General features: G+C 42.1%; 1 protein-coding gene across 2 annotated transcripts in view; it reads right to left on the reverse strand.

The window, feature by feature from the left end:
• Positions 1-416: 416 nt before the first annotated feature.
• Positions 417-21,818, reverse strand: part of RUNDC1 (RUN domain containing 1) — a 492,478-nt gene continuing 471,076 nt past the window's right edge. For both annotated transcript variants that reach the window (XM_044054664.1, XM_044054665.1), the window contains one exon: positions 417-4,994. In XM_044054664.1, coding sequence (XP_043910599.1) covers positions 4,126-4,994 — 869 coding nt within the window. In that variant the 3' untranslated portion in view covers positions 417-4,125. The remainder of the gene's footprint in view (positions 4,995-21,818) is intronic.

The raw sequence follows: 21,818 nt of genomic DNA on the forward strand, positions 1-21,818 counted from the left end.
TTCATTCCTTCTTTTTACTGACTTTGTTTCTTTTTGGACACTTTTTTAGCATAAATCATATTAACTATCTCCTCTGAAAACTCTTCATACAAGTCTTCCTCTCAACTGATAGCACACTGTTGTGCTTAATACATGTTATTAGTGTACTGTGGTGACTCACAAGATGCTTAAAGTGATTCGTCACACTTGCATGCCTTACCTTATGCATATCAAAGGGCAACGTGAGAATGCACACACTGCTTCAAAGGCAGGCTGAACATGGACGTGAGCTAAACATCTGCCATAAAATAAAAACATACACTGAGTTATTTTAATTTAAATAGTGAGCCACTTAAAATAAAGCATTTGGAAGTCTGTAACTGTAAAAAAAGAAATATACCCCTTAGAATAGAGTTGCTATCGACCTGTTTTTTTTCCTGAACTATCAGTAAATCTGAACAATGATCCAAAAGTTTGGAAATCACCATAAAATTCAAGTTTTCCTCCAGTTTTCTGTTTACGATAGCAAACTAAATACCAAAATTTGGGTCACTGTTGCCATACTAATATACTAATATCCATCTCTGTGTATATGTACGTGTGCATGTTTATGTGTGCGTATTTGTGTGTGTGTATATATACATATACATATATGTGTGTGTGGTTACTTTTTTTTTGTAAAAGTATAGATTTAATGTGGTGTGACCACACCTAAGGATACATAAAATAAAAGAACTACAACTGTGTCCCTGAGGAAGATCATTAAAGAATTAGCATACCCATTTACATCAAGAAATGGGTGTGACAATAGATGAGCAGGTGGAACAAGGGTTGGCTAAAGGAAAGGTGAGGTGGCAGAGTAAGTTTGTAGCTTCTGTTCATTTTCTGCCTTGTTCAAAGGTGGCAAACCTACATGATGCTTCAGCAAACACAGCAAGTCACCAAGAAATATATTATCCTGTTAGGACTACATGCCCTGGAACACAGCTGTAGCTGCGATAACTGGCACCCAGAACAATCCCGCAACTGGCACCCCTGAAAAGCAAGACTTAGTTGAGGACAAGACAAAAACACCTTTCAGCAACATAGTTTTAGTACAAACTGTAGCAAACCGCTATACTAGCACTTTGCAACAATTACTAACACATGCACACACTACAGGCAGTCTTTTATATTATTTTAGCAGACGTGAAGTTAACTGCAGCTGCTTGAATTATTGTTGGCACTTGTGTGATGACAACATTAACTTACACACCAATCAGCACCACTTTCTCAGTGATGATCCTGCTGCCAAACAGCATGGACAAGGGACAGCTGCCCCTTCTACCCATCCTCACTATGGCTATAGTTTTGCCCTGGAGTCTTATTACTTGTAAGAATTTACAACACTCGCTGTTTATCAAAGAAACAGTTGTGCAGTGTTTTTAACTAATGATGTTATTTGATTCCACAATGTGCACTTATGTAATGTAATTAAAATGACTGAGAAAATTAGGCAACTTTCTGCCTGCAATTCATTCCAAGTTTTTTTATGATTTTTTGCAAAAGGCAAAAAATAATACCAGATGGTACATAAAATGTTCTAAATACCAACAATCAAGTCTTGGGACAGTCATAGCTTGGTGCCATGACACAGAGGGCTGAAGCCTTGACTGTGAACCCAGGCAGTTGGGTTTTGATTAGCAGCCCTGGCACTGCTAGAGCTGGGGGTGGAGTAAAAGAATGTTTCCTGCTCTCCTCTTCTGGTGGAAGGGAAGGGCTGCACACACCCAGGGGCACATAGATCTACTTGGACAGAATGCTCCTTTTCAAAGTGAGACAACATCCTTCAAGGGTCAGTTCACTGCACTTTGTGGAGTGCATGTAAGGGAAAAGGACACAAACTAAGAACACCTTCAAACCCTCCCCATGGTCCCTTATCACAGTGATGGAGAACAAAAAGGATCTGGTGGAGAGATAGGCATGTATCCCAGACACTACCCCGTCTGTAGAACAAGCTCCCCATCCAAATAGACTGATGGGCCAGGAGGGCCCAATGACTGACGGACATCTGGAGCAAAAATATAAAATATATGCTTCTGTTTAGTTAACAAAGTGGTCTTTTCACTCCCTCCTAGGGAGGTTATTTTGTGATCCATGTACCAGCATGCAAAACTTTTACTCCTACATCCTTCCCAGCCTAGTCTACACTCTTTAAGACACGTACACTGGATGCAATACCCATTTCAAAAACAGAAGGCAAAGGGGCAAATCAGTAAAATTGTGAGGTGCTGTTAACTTTTTGTCATATTTTTTCATCAAACTGCTTTCAAGATATTTTCTTTTTTTAAGTGCATAGTGTGGGTTAGGTACATGTTTGACACCCATACAATTCACTGGCATTATGAGTGCACATGGTATTAGCAATGCATCAGGTATTTAATTCACTGTGGACAACACTGACTTCACATTAAGCACATCATAGGGTTCATTAAGTACTTTGAGGCAGCTTATATTTCTTAGTGTTTCAGCCTGTAGCTAGAAGTTCCTCACAAATTAGTGTAGTGTACACACAAACTGACCAGCTTGATGGTCCCCTGCTTTGGAGGTATTTTGATTTCACTAGGACAGATATTTGCTAATTTTAGCAAAATGGGGAGATAGATGCCAATAGTTTAGATGCAAACATCCACTTATTCAATTCTTGCAATTCTGACAAACAATGTCTTGCTTTGCCTGCCTTGCCTGGAACTGTAATGTGCTACAGGACAGAGGCTATTATGAAAGATGCTCAATTCCCTTACGTTTCACTTGAGGTAATGTGAGAAGTATTTATTACAAATCATTCTTTCTTTAGACATCTTCAAATCTGTAAAACAAGTGCAAGTGTTTTAAGGACTAGCTTTTGAGATGAATGTAAAGATAAAGTGATCACTATTTGAGATTTACACACTTCATGTGCTCATGCACCTATCAGTCTGTCCTGATGAGACAGAATACATCAGTAGGTGGATAACAGTTACTGTACAGAATAAACTACCAGCAAGTCACAGCCTCTATGAGATGCATAAAGACAGAAGGCCAGAATGGACTGCTACTCATGCTAGAAGTGTGTGTGTCTCTGTACAGATGTTTACGTCAGTAACCTTCAAAATTAAAAGCCAAAGTCACTGTAACATGAAGCCTCCAGGCAACATCCAGCAATATAAGTGAAGCCAAAGCAGGCTTGAATGCTGGGGGAATCTCCAAGTTTCCCAATAAATGTACTTTCTGTTAAATGGCAAAGATTCAGATGACCCATGCATCAAATACAGAATGCAAAACTGGCCATAAACTGCAAAACTGTCAATACAAGTCTTTATTAGGGAAGAGTTCCCTTTTTCACTGAAGTGCAGTGACTTCACAGCTGATTACATTACATAATGGAGGAGAACACGGTTTAACTGTGTGCATGTTCAAGGCTTTGCCCCCCAGGATAGACATCTGCAAAATTAAAGTGCCACTTTAAACATTTATTTACAAAACAATTTATCAACTGTTTTGCACTCCTGTGTGCTAGAACTGAAGGGCAATGGGAGTGAGGTTCTTCTACCATCTGCTGCATGAACACCGAACTGTCCATGTTTACAGTCAATGAATTTTGTATGAGAAAAAGGCAACATTCGAAGTCTAATCAGCTGTCACTACAGGAAGGGTGTACAAACCTAATCAAAACCATCAATGAATTTGCTTTATGAAATGCAACAATTTATATCCATGAGCAACAGCCTAACACCTTTACACTGGGTCATTCTCTTTCTTCTTTTGTCTCTCTCAAATGAATCCCTTTTTTGCTGGTTTAAAATACACTGAATTTGAATTCAGTTTTGCAGCTGAAAAAGGCATCATCTAGAAACCATTTTCACCAAACAGAGCTTCAAAACTGAAACAATAAGTCAATACTGAATATTCCACTCCCTGCTCCCCCCAAGAGGCATTGAATCCAGAGCTGAATGTGTGTGTTTGGGTAGGGGAAGAGCAAGTGCCATTTGGGAAAACAGCTTTCAAAAAGGTATCCAAACCCATTTAGTAGTGTGAAAAAAAATCACATTTTTATCTTAAAACTGAAATAAATATCGTCACTGTAACCAACAGAGTGTAAAAACTGAAGTTTGAAAGAATTGACAATTAAAATGCATCTTTGATATTTTTAAGCTGACGGACTGCCAAGTCAACAGGTAGACTAAAATGTAGGTTACTCAGGCGGCTAAGTATGTTGAGGGCACTCTCAAATCCAGTGCAGACCATGTAACTCCATGGCTGGTAGTGACTTTCCATTAAACGTCCAGATTTACAGATTAGATTTACCCATGAAACAAGTCGCTTCTCATTCAATGCCATGCATGTTAGTGCTTTGAATTCAGAGTCTGCACTACGCTTGTAAGGATCATGTTCTGTTAACACAGTGTGAATGGCTGCCAGAAGACTCTGCTTAGGTGTCACAGCAGTACCTCCAGTCACTGGCAACCCGAAAGACAGGGAGAGTTTGCGAGCAGGAGATTCTACAAAGGCTTGTCCATTTTTGGTTCTGTAATATTTTACAAACAGGTCCCATGGGTGCATGGTTTGTGGAGAGGATGTGAAAGATGGAATCAAGCAGGCAATAGGTGCCATAACTAGACTCATTCCCTGAGATGATGCATATAACCCATGAGCCATCAAATCACGCAGTGCCACAGCAAGTTCTTTCCTTACAGCTACTGTAAGTTCATCCCTTCCCCCCTGGGACACATCAGAACTGCTTGCATAGTTAATCACATGGTCATCCACATGCTGACGCCTTTGAGCCAGTGTTCGTACTTTGTTAACAGAGGACTCCAGTTTTTTAAGAAGTGAGGAGTAGTCATGGTTTTGCTCATCATTTTGCCATAGGCCACGGGACATCTGACCAGTTGCACAGCCAAACTGACTGATGGCAAAGATCTGTAGTATAGCCAGGGCCCTGCGCATCATATGCAGTCCAGTCTCCCTCATCTTCTTGGCTTGCTCTGGGTCCACTAGAGTAAAATAAAGCAGAAAAACAATCAACTAGAGTTCATCACAGACAAAGTGATAGTAGTCTTATTACATCCTTGCAGTTCAGCAGAAACAAACAGTGAAAAATAACAGCTGGAATTCGCCCTTCACCATACTCAAAAAAATGCATTCAGGTCACCTGTTAACTTTTTACACCTAACAAACGTATTTACTCTTCTGGTTCCCAATCTAGCTAATCCCAGTTCTGTTGCTAATGCAACTACATGACGTTTGTATTCATTCACAGGGTGCTGTCCAACAGCATCTACATAGCTTCACTGTACCCCAGTGCCAAAACACCTTAGCCCATTTGATGTCAAAAATTTCCTTACATAACACTTGAAACACTATACAGATATAAAATAAGGTACTCCATTTTCTACCTGCAGCAAAAAAATATAAATGCCTTTTCATAAATTGACATTTAGAGAGACAGGATTGCTGGTATAACACAGCCTCCTATGACATTAACTCTCATACATCAGTAAATGAAACCATTATAATAGCAAAGGACACATTAAAGCCTACCAAACAGTCTCCCAAGCTCAGTGCTTTTACTGCCAGACACCAGCACTAATGGTGTCCAAATGAACCTCTGAAACTTTTAATACATTCTGTGAAGTCCAGGCTAAAAAATACCCTTTCCTACCTTCAAAAGCACCAACACACAGCTTTTGGAATGTAAATTCTCAAAAACACAGGGAAACCCAATTTCTTCCCAGCAGTACCTTTGATCTTACAAGGCTTTCTGCACTCACTGAGCTCTAGGGTAGAAACAATGGAGGAAAGATGCCTCATCATCACGAACTTCATCATCACAACACAGACAATATTATTACATCTACAGTCAACACAGCAATTTTCAAGTTTCTCAGACACTCTGAATTTAAGGCAGGAACTGTGGTGCTGCAGTAGCATTGTCGCCTCACAATAAGACGTTGTCCTGTTTGATTCTCAGCTAGAGCGTCTTCTGTGTGGAGACATGCGTGAATGGGCGTACCTTCGTTGAAGGTTGTGTGTCAGGGGTGGCAACTCGGCACGTAAAAATCTACTGCCAATCATTAGCGGACCAGAGTTCCGCTGTGGCGACCCCTAACTGGGAAAAGCCGAAAGACACAACAACAACTGTGTTATACTTACTTGGATAGTAGGGCAGATGCATGTTGACTTTGGGACACAAAGCTATGAAAGAAATATACTTCCATAAACTAAAATGCTGATCCCCACCATCTTCCTCATGTGGGGTGCACTCACTCATAGGTTCATAGATTAGTACTAAGCTAACTGCCCTTGTGAGCCATTTTAAGCCTAGCCAATTATCTCTTGTGAGACTCAAACCCTGCACCTTGTGTGTTTGTAAGGCAAACACCTTAACCATTAGGCAACCTGCTCTCTCCAACATTCTGATATTACGGAATATGGGCAAAGAACATGTTGAAGTGTGTGAAATGTAGCCCCACAACAGCACACAGTAATGCGGTAGTGTGACAAATAGGCATGTTCAGATAAAGCTTTCAGCCTGATCTAACCCTTGCCAACGTTCCTCTAAAGAAATTTGTATGTTTCATGCCATCCATTTCCCTGGCAGGTAACAGCCACCACCTGCAAGGGTATTTGGTAATGAAAATACAGGATACTCTTATTTAGGACTATGACGTTACCGGGAAACTTAATAAGCTACATATAAAGTAGTCTGCCACAACGGCATAAATCATCAGTTCAATTCAAGCTCAAATAACCTTAAAAATCACCTAAAAAACAATGAATCTTTTTTGTATCCATGTACTGGTACAAATACACACTGCAAAGATGGATGGCTCAGCAGAGAAACCTAGCTTTAGCATAAGATGCCTATTACTGCCCTACCACCGAGCCTAACTTTCCCATCTCAAAGGTATGTGTGCAAAACCATTCCAACAGAAAGTGCAGTTATGTGACAAGTCATTGCAGTGGTAGACTTGTCAAATAAAATCATGCACACAAGTCTAATGTTTAACTTTCTCTTCAACAACTTTAAAAATCAAGAGCCATTTAGTTGAGTAAAATGACAGAAGCACTGTTTAAAAAAAAATGCACCAAATGAGGTTTGGTAACAAACCAATTTGTCCAGGGACATTTTCAAAGGGGGTTAGATAAATGTTAGTGGGAACTAAGAGGGTAAAGTGAGATGAAAGGGTTAAATGGTAATGAGGGATGACTGAAGGGAAATGAGGTAAGGGTAGGGAGGGGCTTAAGGGGTTTAGGCAAATGTAACTGGGTAAGGAATCACATTTTGACGTGAACTTGCTATGCTGCAAGTTTATGTCCGAGACGACCTATAGGTAATCAATCGGTCAGGTAGGCCTTGGATAGTAGTAGTGCATTGGAGGGAGGTGGAATGGTTGTCTCTATTAGATGTTTTCTCTCTTTTTCTGGTTGCTGGCTAAGTTGTATGATTGAGATACAGTAAAGCCTGGTGGCGTGGTGAGGGAGTGTAGCCTTATTAACTTTTCCTCATCTTTTTTAGCTGGTGCTACGAGAAAGGCTTTTATGGTTCGTCTGTCTTAGGGGTGGACTAGGTAGTGTTTGTTGGTTGCCTTGATGTAATCTGTCTAGGGTCAGGTGATCACAGAGTTTCTTGTTAAGACGGGCATTGGTGGGGCAGTCAGTTTGTCGGCAGCTCATGATTGGAATTTTTTTCCCCTCTCTCCACTATTTAGGGCTGCTGTCCAGTAGTGTGGTCAGGGTTGCCCCCTTTGGTTCGGGGATCAAGTTCTTTGGGTGGCATTTACTTTGGTAGTGGTTCTGTATGGAGGTTTCAGCAGTTAGTGAGGTGGAGAGATTCGCAAATGTATTTTTGCGGCCTTTAAGCTCCTGAGGTAATGGTGTAGTCTGCACCGGCATGGTGGGGATTGGAGTCGTTAGCTATCACTGCTGCATGACGTTCCCTACTTTTAGTCCTTATGCCAGGTAATTGTTTTGTCCGTTACTCCAAGAATATCAGGGGAAGTAGCTGTATGCGGTTGGTGGTAGATTAATATATTAATATTAGAATAGCAGTTGTTGTTGTGGGCAGATTCCCAGGCTCTGGTGTGGGAGGTTTGTTCTGTTTGTTTGTCCAGTGTGCTTGGTTAATTAAGGTGCTTTAATGCATTAGAAAATTTACAGTGCTAACACAGTTTCTGCTTGAGAATGGTTTACAAATATACCTGTGTAAAACTTGCTTTTGGGCAGTCAGTTAAAAGACACATGGGTACAGCTTCCACTCAGAGTGTGACCTTAAGCTAATAATACGTACACTATTTGATTCCACAGACTAACAGGAGTTCAGCATAAGACAGATGTGTAGTGCTCCAGTAGTAAGCATTAACAATACGGCTTACCCTTTGAGACATATTTTGGTGGTGGTGGTGGTTCTTTATGTTATTTAGTGTCTGTGGTCTGGTAGCACTGGTGATGGTGGTGGTTTTGGCAGTTGGGGAGGTGGACAGAACTGCAAACTCCTTTTCGTGAGCTTTAAGCTGAGAGCGTGTGGATTTCCTGAGGTAACTGTGTAGCCCGCGCATGCCTGGTTGGGCAGTAGTCTTTGCTGAGGGAGTCTAGCTTTATGTGGGCTTTGCTACAATTTGGAAACATTCAATGTGGTGTCAGGTAAATGACAGCACAATCAGCTGGTGATATGTTTGTCTTTCGGTTGTGTCAGCAGTTCCTTTCGGTTGTTTTCATACTTGTATCCAATTCCTACTGAACTCTGCAATTGTAAAGTATGGTTTCCTGTTGCATACTGCACAGGCTTAGTTAGCACAGGGGATGATTAGTGATTAGAAATTATTGGTCAATCGAGTTTGGAACAACTGTGTAAAGATATCCGAAAGAGGTCCTCCCAGCCATTTAGCAAAGTTTTTTTTTTTTAATGCTCATGGTAGGTCTGCAAAGTGGATTTCTGTTAAATAACTGACAGGATAACTGAGGTGGAAGGGTCTGACTGTGGTCTATTTTGGTGTCCAGTGCTGAGTGCTTGTTATGGGACTTTCGTACCCTTGCAGTATTTCTCTCCCTGGTTTAGTTAATTTAGTGGTTACTTATTCTCTTTGGTGGTTGAGGGTGAGGGCTCGTCCCCATTAATGGTTGTGGGTTTCTTGGTGAGGGGTGGTGCAGTATGTTACTTAGGTTTTGGCAGCTTTCTGCTATCTTTCTGGCACCGCTTATTGCCTTGGTTATTTACTGTTTATTGCACTTGGAACTCGTGGTTGGGTTCAGCTAGCGCTTGTCATTTTGCTGGTTGTGGAGCCCTCGCGCTCAGAGGCACAGGCACATTCTTTTATATTGTGCATTATGTAAGTGTACTATAAGTTGGACAGGTTATAGAGATAGTTAGTATTTACATTACAAATTAAACGTCCTTGCATTTAATTATCTATATGGTTTGAGTGGTGGTTTCGACCTGTTTATCATGGTTGTATTGGGATGTTGGAGGGACTTTCTCTTGTCGGGGGGGGGGGGTCCTGGTCTGCATACCTCTCAACTGTACAGATGTTCGCAGAATGTCCAGAATGCTGCCTCATAATTGTATCACCTTTTTAATAAGTTTGCCTGCATTTAGTGGCATATTATTAGGGCTAAAGTTTGAAAATGACAGTCATTGAAGCACCAGACTTTATACCCTTGAAAAAGTACATGTTCATGCAAAGTTCCAAGTTTGTAAGAGCAATATGGCAGGATTGACCCCATTTATTTATGGCTCTGGCCACATTTATTAATTAACAGATTAAGAGGTATGCTCCATGCTTCGGTCAGTCAAACAATTTAGCGATTTCCTTTCACAGAGTTTTCAGTATTATCCGCGGTGGTATAGCGGTAGCATTGTTACTTCACAGTAAGAGGTTCTCCTGTTCGATTCTCGGCTGGAGTGCCTTCTGTGTGGAGTCTGCATGTCCTCCCCACGGTCCAGTGGCCTCCAAAAGACATGCGTGAATGGGCGTGCCTTCGCTGAAGTTTGGGCGTCGGGCTGGCAACTCGGCACCATAAAAATCAACTGCCAATCATTAGCGGACCGGAGTTCCACTGTGGCGACCCCTAACCGGGAAAAGCAGAAAAGACAAACTACAAACCTTTCACAGAGTTTTTGGGAAGTGGGTTTCCTCCAATAACTGTGTGTATTTGATGCTTATAACTGCACCTGATTGTAAGGCTCTGTGAAAGTGTTTTATAGTCTGGTAGTTCAGGGTAGGTTGATTAGTAAGTAATTTAGTGTGTGGGTTGTGTTTAACGAATGCCTTGTCAATCGTCTATGACTGTAAGAGCCAGATTTAGGGATTTATAGAGGTAGGGGTGTATTTTGCATATGCATGGTGGGTCTTGAAGTGGTTGCAGTACATGAAGGGACAAATTGGTCACTGCGACTCAGATGACCTTGGGCTACTTTGTGGTTCATGAGCCTATGCTGGCAGGGGAGGGAGAGGCTGGAAGGGGCCGTGCCTGCTTACCTCTCTTTTGAGGGTGAGTTAGAGGGCAGTGCCTGGGGTGCATGCTTACACAGCTTTCTACAATGCCGACTCAAGAAAGGCGTGTAGTGCGCACCTCTGAGGAGAAGAGGTTTCGACTTTAAGTAATAGTCCTGTGTTCATCCCTATTGCATGTGGTAATGTGTGAATGTTGACAGGACGTGCATTAAGTGTTACGGAAATGGAAATCCCCTGATGGCTGCAGATTGCCATTTCCAGCTGATTTGGAAAGGGGGGGGGACGACTGTAATTAAGCAGGCATTAGGAAGTCTTTGGTAGCACTGTAATCAGGTGGATTGAGAAGGACAGCTACAAAAATTACAATTTAGATGACAGCAAGGTGCTTAATTTGTTTTCTTTTGCAGATGATGGAGGTACAGAACTGTAGGCAGAGATGGTGAAGTATGGAGTTGGTATCAGCTGGTGAACACAAAGGAACTGGACTTGAGTGATGTGGCTATCAGAGGTGGCTGTCAGAGGTTATGGACATTGGTCTGGAAGGCAGTGAGGTTAGAGGTAATGATATGATTTTAGGTGCTCATTTAGGCAAGTAATAGTTCATATGGTTCGGGATCACTGTGGCTGCAGGTGTGCTTGAGGTAAATTGAGGGCATGGTGAAGCAGGTGTTTAGTTTGCACTAGGGATATTTTGGGTAGTACACAGGTGGGGTAGAGTTACAACAGCTGAGCTGCTTTTGGGGCTGGGGTGAAGTATTGGTTGGGGTAACATAGGGGCAAGGGAGGAGGAGGTTTGTTGGGGGCAGGGAAATGCAGGGTAGGCATCGCTTATGGAGAGTGTGGGGTTCCCACTGGTGGGGCAGAGTCAAAACAATTACACGATCATAGGAAGTTACTAGGCTAATGGCTCCAAGGCTATGACAATCTAGCAAGTTCAACCCTCACTTTCATGTAGAGCCCTTGTTGCCCTTATCTAAGAGGGACATGGGTGGGGGGGCCCCCTGAGGTGAATTTACAGCTCACTTCATGTCAAGCAAAACAGCTCAAATTGTGTTTGGACAGGGCCACTGAGGTGTTTTGCTTGACATGAAGTGGGATTTATTCCAAAGGAGGGTATCTTCTGGGGGAAAAATCTGTCCTTCAAGCAGGTTCTACTAATGTTACACACCAGATATAGTCTTTAGACTGAGTACTATTGGTACCAATTGACTTGCACATTGGGCTGATAGGAGGTGGTTTAGGAGGTGGTTTGGTATATGTTTGATAAGAGTAAATAGGGTTTCATGGAGCATTCTGGGTATGTGAGGAACTGTGTGCCTCATTGGCCACGCAGAAGTTAGTAGGCTTAAGCATAGGTTTTGTTTTGGGACTCCTTGCATACGTAGCCCATGTTTTAATGCATTACCAGATATAGATGTAACACATGGGAAGTACGAGTTGAAGGGAAGGCTAAGGATGAGTGGTTAAAAAAAGGGTTGCAGGACCTTGGGATGCCTGATGGTTATATTTGTTGTGCAGTTGCTTGTGGGAAAGATTTGGTTATTTTTTTGGTTTGGGTACAACATTAGTCAGTTCAGTTGGTCAAGGAGGAGTTAGCTCTGAGTAGTATAGTTACACGGGGGGGGGGGGGTGGAACTTAATCTTGGTTGGCGGTTCATTGGTATGAAAGGTTGAGGTAGGATTCACAGACATTGGCTATTGGCAAGACAGCTTGTGTGTTGAGGGCTGGATTTGGTAATGGTGAAATTGAGCTACAGTTCATGTTGCATTTCGTTTTATAGATGTAGTGAAATCATTCAGAGGGTGATTGTTGGTCAGCAAATGCTATGATGTCAGTAAATGTTTCCTTGTTTATATTTTGGTAGTAGGTGTTGGCTGGATTACTATTATATTGATTGGAAAGGAAGTTTCTTTTGGACATTAATAGATACATTGGGCAGTAAACTGGGGCAGTTAGGCTTGATGGTGCAATTGGTTTTGCATGGCATGGGATTTTCAGTGTTTGGTGCATTTGGCAGGTAATGACCTGGTGATGGGGCTTTGGGTGGGGATGACAGGTTAGATGGGATGGAGTACACCGGATGATGCTTGGCTAAGGCTTTTTAATGAGTGGTTAGGTTGTTGGAAGTTTGGTAGGACAGAGGGGGAAGAGCCTGGTCAGGTTGATGGGCAGAGAAGAGGACAGACTTGCCCTCTTCTGTTTCCCATCTGGTTGTGGAGGTTCATTTCAATGAGTTGGGAAAGGAAAGTGAGCAGTTGGACAGTACTTGATAAATAATATAAGTGAGTGGAGGTAAGGACACTAATTGGTTGGATATTTAATTCAATAAATGGTAAATGAAATGAATAATGGGACGCTGCTTCATAAGTTTAATAAGCGAGCGGAGGTAAGGACGCTGCTTACTGGATTAGGATGAGTAAGGTCACGCTATCCTGGTAACATTACATGGATTTTATGCTGTGATTAAATCAACTATACTATGTTTCAGTTGTAATTAATTTTGGTTAACAAAGGTCATCAAATGTAATTCGGTGTAATGTGTATATTGAAGGGGACCGGGACAAAACAATGTTTTTTGTGAGGGCAACTCTGCAGCAGCTGGGAGCCTCACAAGTAGAAACACAGTAACTCCCAGACTGCACAACACCAGGTAAAATCCCTTAAATTTCTCAAATTCCTCCCAATCAACCTGTTCATCAGCCAAACTGCAGAGGGATATTCTGAATCAATGAACAAACATTTGACAAAAGAATATATGGATTTAAACTGAACTGCTGACCAGCACTGATTCAAAAAGTTTAACAACAAATATAAAAGAATCAAACAGAACACAACCTGTCAAGTTCATTAAATAATGAGCTATTAAAAAAGGAAGTGATGTACTCACCATAATGTTCCATGTGAGTTGTTCATCTTGCCTTCATTCTTACAAATGGGTTCAGAGCCAATCCCTCGGCTCCGAGCTGGCCGCTTTCACAAGCTTGAGGTTTTCGAGTAGCTCGAGGTCAAGCCCCTATCCCATGATGCTCTCTGCCTCACCTCAGATCTAGTTTTCTGAGCCCAATACATACAACATAAGTAACATGAGATAAGTCCAGCCGGAGTAAGAAATCCTATACAAAGACCCACCAGACCTCAAATCTCTTACTCGTTCTTCAAGAAGCCTGGAGGGGGTAGGCAGGAGGGAATGTAAGAATGAAGGTGAGATGAATAACTCACATGGAATGTTATGGTGAGTACACAACTTCTTAATGTGAAGTTGTTCAATCTTGACGTTCATTCTTACAAATGGGTAGCGTCCCAAGCACCATTTATCCTAGGTGGCTCACGGGAGTATATTCCTGAGGACAGTGGAACCAAAGGAAGCCCTGTCCCCAGAGGCCTTATCTACTTCGTAATGCGTAATGAAGGTATGTGGCTTTGACCAAGTGGCAGCTACACATTATTGTGTCCAGCGGCAGTCTAGCCATGTAAGCTAAAGAAGTAGAAACAGCCCTTGTGGAGTGCACCTTCACTTTATGTTCTAGCAGTTGATTCATGGAAGAATATGTGAATTTTATACAATCTGTCAACCATTTGAAAAAAGTGACTTTTGACACTGGTTGCCCTTTCTTGGTAACTGAATGAGAGACAAAAAGTTGTTCTGATTTTCTAAATTCTTTGGTTCTATCTAAATAAAATCTGAGTTGTCTGTGTACATCAAGTTTATGCAACATATGCTCCAACTTGCTGGAATGGTTACTGAAGAAAGTTGGAAGTTCAATTGTTTGATTTAAATTAGCCTCTGAACATACCTTTGGAAGGAAGGATGGATTAGTCTGGAGCAATACTCTGTCAGGGTGAAAAATCAAGTATGGGGGTTTAATAGATAAAGCCTGTAGTTCAGACACCCTGCGTGCTGTTGTAATGGCCAACAAGAAAATGGTTTTCCAAGACAGGAATTTTAGTTGGCAGGAAGATGCAGGTTCAAATGGAGGAAGAATAATCCTAGATAGAACAAAATTTAGGTTCCAGGGAGTGAAAGGTTATCTAACTGGTGGTCTACGATGTATAGTTCCTTTTAAGAAAGCTCTACATAACTTGTGAGACATACGATTTGAGCCTTCCAATCAGAGGTGAAAATTAGAAATTGCAGCCAATTGAACATGTATGGTAGCTGCCACAGCACCTTCATTAAAAAGTTTAGTCAAGAACTCTAATATGCTAGCAACTGGAGCGACATAAGGATCAATATTATTTTGAGACACCCAAAAAGAGAATCTCTTCCACTTGCTGACATACAGCTTTCTGGTTGAGGCCTTGTGGGATGATACAAGAATATGCTGTACTTCCGAGGAAAGGTTGTGGGACCTGGCTATGTTGGAAATCGGAGCAGCCAAGCTGTCAATTTGAGAGAGTGAAGAGAAGGATGGAGAGCCCCTGACGAATGTATCAGCAGATCTGGAACTGGGTCCAGAATCCAAGGCTCCTCCAATTGGTAGAGTCGAAGGAAAGGGAACCAGATCTGTCAAGGCCAATAAGGGGCTATCAGAATCACAGTCCTTCCCAGGGCTTTGGCTTTCTGCAAAAATTTTGGAATTAGGGGAATGGGTGGAAATGCATAAAGAAGTCCCAGGGGCCAAACATGGACGAAAGAGTCCCTTGGGTTTTCCCCTGGTGGGGGATTCAGGGCAAAGTAGCTTCTGCATTTGGCATTCATGGGGGATGCAAGCAGGTTGCAGCAAGGTTTGCCCCATCTGCGGAAAATCCTTTCTGCTACCTCGTTCTTGAGGGACCACTCGTGCAGCATCTGAATAGCTCTGCTTAGTTTGTCCGCGATCACGTTGGATTTCCCCGGGATGGGCATCGCTATCAGTAAGCGCCCGGTGGATACAGCCCAATGCCAGACTCTTGGGGCCTCTCGACATAGGGGATAAGATCTGGTACCACCTTGTTTGTTGATATACCAGGCTACTGACATGTTGTCGGTCTGGATCGCAATCGTTCCCAGAGGAAGAGAGTCCTGGAAGTACTGCAACGCCAGAAGTACTGCTCTCATCTCCAGAACATTGATGTGCAATTGTGACTTTGTCTCTGACCAGGTGCCTTGGTCTGTTCTTCCCTGAAAAAGCCCCCCCCCCCCTATCAGAGAAGCGTCCGTGGTCACTGTGGCTGATGGCAGGGGGAGAACAAATGGACGACCTACTGTTACATGGTGGCTGGTCAACCGCCATTGTAGATACTTTTTGCATGAATCTGTAATGATTATCAAGAATGACATTGGAAGTTGTTGGTAAGACCACTGAGTGAAGAATAACCACTGAAGTATTCTCATGTGCATGTGCCCTAGAGGAACTGCTATGAGAGTTACTGCCATAGTACCTAGCAGTTTTAAAACTTGAGAGGCTGGTACTTTGTTTTGGTTCAGGATGTCTGATGCTTGTTGCCGAAGTGCAACTATTCCTTCCAAGGGCAGTTTTACCATAGCAGTGGTGGTGTCTAAATCTGCTCCGATAAAGGAAATATGCTGCGATGGTGACAATGCAGACTTGTCGAAATTTATAGTAATTTCTAACTGGGAAAACAGTTTTAGAGTGAGGTCCCTGGATTGAACTAGTTGATGCCTGGTGGTGGCGATGAGGAGACAGTCGTCCAGGTACGGAAACACTCGGAGTCCTAGATGCCCTCAGGTGAGCCATAACCACTGCCATGCATTTGGTAAACACTCTGGGGGCTGTTGTGAGACCAAAGGGCAGTGGTTGGAACTGATAATGTCTGGCTCCCAGCCGTAAACGCAGGTGATCTCTGGATGGTCTGGCCATTCTGATATGGTAGTACGCATCCTCAAGATCTACAGAGCACAGCCAGTCGTCCATTCCTAGAAATGGAAGAATCAACTGAAGCATGACCATCCGGAATTTCTCTTTCTTTACAAAAGTGTTCAGTTTGCTGAGGCCCAAGATGGGCCGCCAGTCCCCTGTTTTCTTTGGAACTAAAAAGAATCTTGAGTAGGTTCTGAATCCTATCTGGTCTGCCGGGACTGGCTGGATGACTTTTTTCTAGCAACCTTTGAACTTCTATGGTTGCTTGATCCCTGAGACAGGGTGGAATGTTCGGAATTTTCTTTTGCATGGTGGGTGGTTCTGTGAAAGGAATGACATATCCTCTGGCTATAATGCTTTGTACCCAAGAGTCTTCTGTAATTTTTAGCCAGGCGGCTGGATACAAGGACAAGTGACCCCCGACTGCCTCCAGAGTAGGACAGTCGGGCCTCCTTTCAGGAGCACTGGTAGGACCTTCCCAAAGAACTGATCCCTGTCACTCTGGTTTTGCAGACCCCCTCTGCCACCTGGGAGGCGTCTTCCATTATTGCCCCCTCCTCTGCCCCTGGAGGGGGGTTCACTGCATTCTGAAAGGCTCCTTGGGATTTGCAGAACCACATTTTTCCTCCCTTTTGCCCTTTGGGGTAAGGTCTAGTAGGGGTGGATAAACGGACTCCTACGGCAGATAGTCTTTCCATCTTGTTCACATCTAGTGAGAGTCTCCTTGACTTTAGGCCAGAAAAAGGACGAGCCATCAAATGGGGTATTAATAAAGGAAGACGTGAAGGCTTCCGCAAAGGAGCATAAACACATCCAGGAATGTCTCTGAAGAGCTATTCCTGAACCCGCTGCCTGGCTCGTACCATCAGCTGCATAAGAAATGAGACACATGGACGAGTTAACTGTAGAGTTAAGGGTATTGAGTTGGGATGTCACCTTATCAGGAACACACTCAGCTGCAGTACTCTGTAGAGTATCTCCAAGCTCTTTAAGGAGATCTCTCTGAAGTCTGGTAAAGTGTCTCAAATAGCTGAGCGATCGCAGAGCAAAGGTCACTGAAGTAAAAATGCGTTTCCCATACCTGTCCATAATCCTGGAATCTCTATTAGGAGGATGGACAGTAGAAGAGGTTTCAGGCATCTCTTTCTTGGTGGCCGCTGCCACCACCATGGTATCAACCAGCACTCCTTTGGTAAGAAACATTTTGCCCTGCGGACAGGTAATAAACTTGTTGGGCCTCAGAGGGACAGGTTCCACAGTATCAGGGGACTCCCACGCCCTTCGAGCGACTAATTCCATTAATTCATTGAAGAGTGGAGTCACCCAGGAGGTGGAGGGCTGAGACCCAAAAGCCTTAAGAAGCACCAACTCATCATCAGTAGGGTTAACGGGCTGCCAGTCACCCCTCTGTTTTAGGATCTCTAGGATATCTGCAAAAGAGATATCCTCCAAGGGGGACTGTGGGGACCCTTCTGACTCCTCTAAGTCCGTGTCGGATGTGACAGACTCCTGTGGGGAGTCTAAATACCTCCTCTTGCAAATCTTCTTCCTGGGAACCTCATCAGTGGGTGCTTCTGGTGAGGTCTCTGTAGAACATGCGTCATCCAATGGGGCTACCTGAGGCTCTGGGTCTCTACGCTTTAAGGGGACCTGTGATGCAGAGGTAGAATGCGGCACTTTCAGGGATGAGGAAGTAGGCCCTGATGAAGTGGGTGTCTTTTCTCTCCTCATGGCATCAAAGGCCCCTCTGCTCCAATGCGAGGAAGTAGCTAGTTCCAAAGAAGATGGCAACTTCCCTGGCACCGAAACAGTGGGCTCCAAACCAGAGGAAGGAGCTGAGCTCATCTGTGCCAAAGCTCTGAGAGGAAGGGTCGAAACTGACCCATCGGTTTGACTCTCCCCCCGGAGCCGACCGGAGAGTGTCGGCTTCGGGACTGCTTGATCAGCATCAAAGTAGTCTGAGTTGACGGAGCTGATGGCACTGGAACACGCCTCGGCTCCAAGGGTCCCATAATCATCATTTCTACCTCCCCTGGCTCGGAGGAGGAGCAGACACAGTAGGCAAGGACCTCACCAATAAACTGAAAAACGTCTTGACTTGTAAGTAAAAAAACAAACCAGCTCCAGGAAAACTTAAAACTTTAATGGACCGAACACTCGAAACAACAGTGAATAAAAACAATAAAAAGTACTGTCAACAAGCGCTTTCACCAGTTATAGCAGTTGGGCATCATCAGAATAACAGAACCTGTCTAAAGCTTCAGCTTTTAAATAACTCAAGAACACACGCCCCCTAATTAAGACCAATCAGAACTCTACCACAATCAATGAATTATTATGTTTATAAATACATAAATAAGTGTAAAATAAATTAGATGTAATTGAATAGTTACTTCTAAATATGTTTATTTTAAAAAATACATAAATAAATCACCATAATTTGTATACAATTGCATAAAAATGTATAAACATATATATAGATCTATTAGTAACAGCAAGAAAAATTGTTGCCTACTATGATGGTTTAAAAATGTGTGTATCCCTTTGTAAATTGGAATTAAAAACATTAACAACATTAACAAGCAAAAACTTCCTTACAATGTCAAGCAATCTGAGCCCCTTACATCTCAATAACCGTGTAGTTAGGTGGTGCAAATACACCAGAGCGATCTCCAAATAAAGTACTAAAAGTTGTTTGTAACATGTATAAACTATAAGTTAATAAATCACTGTACCAATTGTCAATTTATATACAAAAAGACCTGTGTTTTAGAATGCTAGACAGTGAGATGTGGTCATTAATTCCTGGTGACTTAGATGCATCTAGCCTAAGCTGCCACAAACATTCTTTGACTTCCAGTAAAGTCTTGGCCTCACCACCTCTGTCATTAAATGGAATTCTATCCACCACAAAAAAATAATTTTTTTTAAAAATTAATACAATTCTGACTGTGTATACATAGGGCATTAGATGTTTTCTTATTCCTGATGTCCCTTGCGTGTTCCAAAATTCTAAGCCTTAATTTCCTGATGGTTTTCCCTAAATAAAATGTGGGACAACTGAGGCATGTAGCAATATACACAACCAGTAGTTGCAATACCCCGGACATCTGATGGTCCTATTGAAATTTTGGACTACTACATAAGGGCCATTATTGATGTACTTGCAAGTGCTGCATAGGCCACTTTTACTCATTCTAGAATTCTTGTAGGTCTCTAGATTAGATTCCATTTCCATCATCTTTTTAAGGTTCATACCCCTACTATAAGTGAAAACTGGTGTTTTGCCAACTATAGTTATGTTTTTGTTAAAAACGCTTCACCACGTGTCAATAATAATGTTCTTAATTTGTCCAGCAACTTCATTGTAAGGTAAAATCATAGCCCATCTCATGTGAGCATTTGTTTTATCAATGCGAGTGGTGTGTTCACTAAATTCTTTAACCAAACCTCCTTTGAGTATAGGTTTGAAGACAGTGTGTCTTTTCGCATCTATCTCACATCTTGTGTTCATCAAAATGTCATAGGGATAACCTCTCTCAAACATGTCTATCAATTCTGATAGTCCGGTTTTTAAACGGTCATCCTCACTAATGAGTTTAGAAAGTCTAACCATTTGTCCTTTGACTATATTCCTTTTTTGAAAAAAAAAAAAAAGGATGGCAACTTTGAAAATGCAAAAAAGAATTAGAATATGTCTTTTTATATATACTAGAGTTTAAACTGACTTCATCCTTTTCTTTATACAGTAATATGTCTAAAAAATCGCAACTTTCATCATGTATCTTGTGAGTAAATTTTAGAAAAGATGTAGTGGTGCCCAAATAAGTAATAAAATCTTGGATTTCTTCTACTGTTCCTCTCCAAAAATCAAGATGTCATCAAGGTAATGCAAGTATAGTATTACCTTGTGCATGAAATCAGAGGTGAAAACCCACTGTGTCTCCCAATCTGCAAACACTAGGTTGGCATAAATTGGTGCACACCTGGCACCCATAGCTACACCAGTAACCTGCTTGTAAATTTCACCTTCAAACATGACAAAATTGTTAGACAAAATCATTTCTGTTAATTCTAATATTGGACTATGTTTGACCGTGTGAAAACCACTGTGTTTTTCTAAACAGTTATTAAACATGTCAAGACCCTGTTTCTGAGGTATAATTGAGAATAGGTTAATTACATCAATAGTAACCATTAAAAATTGTTCATTTATATGTGTGTTCTTTATCACATCCAGGCAATGCCAAGAATTCCTACGGATGTGTGGTAGTCGTTTGGTAATGTTCCTACAATGAAAATCAACGTAAGAAGCCATAGCTTCCGTTTTGGAGCCCTTTGCTGAAACTATCGGGCGGAATGGTGGATCATTCATTGATTGTGGTAGAGTTCCAATTGGTCTTAATTAGGGGGCGTGTGTTCTTGAGTTATTTAAAAGCTGAAGCTTTAGACAGGCTCTGTTACTCTGATGATGCCCAACTGCTATTATAATGGGTGAAAGCGCTTAGTGACAGTACTTTTTATTGGTTTTTATTCACTGTTGTTTCGAGTGTTCGGTCCATTAAAGTTTTAAGTTTTCCTGGAGCTGGTTTGATTTTTTACTTGCAGTAGGCAAGAACGTCTTCAGCTCAGAGACCGGTTGGGCCAGAGTCGACAACAACTTGGCTAGTGCCGGGTTCTGGAGAAGCCTCTGCACCACTCGGTCCACATCCACATCGGAGAGGCTCCTCAATGAACGAGTCGAAAGGCTGGATGAAACCACAGATTGTAAAATTGTGGAGTTCAAAACCTCAGAGACCGGCTCCAATACTGGGGACCAGCTCTGAAAAACTTGCTTGGTTCTGAGGTCTGTGGAACTGGCGACTGCACCTTCTCAGCTATTTTTGGAGCAAAAGACTTCGGCTCCGAAGAAGCTTTCGAAGACTTAGATCCCTTGGAAGATTTTGAAGCCTGGTCAGCCTTATCAAGAGATTCCCGAAAATCAGGTTTCAACAAACCTCTATCCACTAGCTTTCTCCTACGTTCTAACAAGACCGTGCTGCTGAACGAGTGACAAATGGAGCAGTCCTCCTGATGGACTGCACCCAGGCAGTAAACAAAACTCACATGTAAATCAGTAATGGACATTTTTTGTCTGCACTTAGGGCATTTCTTAAACCCTAACTTCTGTCTCTCTTTCTCCTTATGATCAGCCAAAATGTAATAGTGACAGAAATACATATATATATATATATATATATATATATACATACATACACACAATATATATTTAACTGACTAGACAAAACAAACACACTGGCTAGACTAACACTGCACACTAGATTAACAATTAAGCAGTTGACAGCGTTAAACACTCTAAACGGATTAGGGACTAACAAAAAAAGGCCAATAAAAGGCCTAAGAGCAGCCGCTCTATAAACAATTTTTTTTCTGAGAGAAAATAACTCAAAGAAATGACTAAGTACTAGTCTATGGAAAAATACACTCTTCCTGTAATATTCTAATAGAACTATATAGAATAAATCTAGAAAAGATGAATATACTGGCCCCGTGCTCCACTCT

Source organism: Protopterus annectens, chromosome 13.part0 (assembly GCF_019279795.1).
Source record: "Protopterus annectens isolate FY-2018-M chromosome 13.part0, PAN1.0, whole genome shotgun sequence".
Classification (NCBI taxonomy): Eukaryota; Metazoa; Chordata; order Ceratodontiformes; family Protopteridae; genus Protopterus; species Protopterus annectens.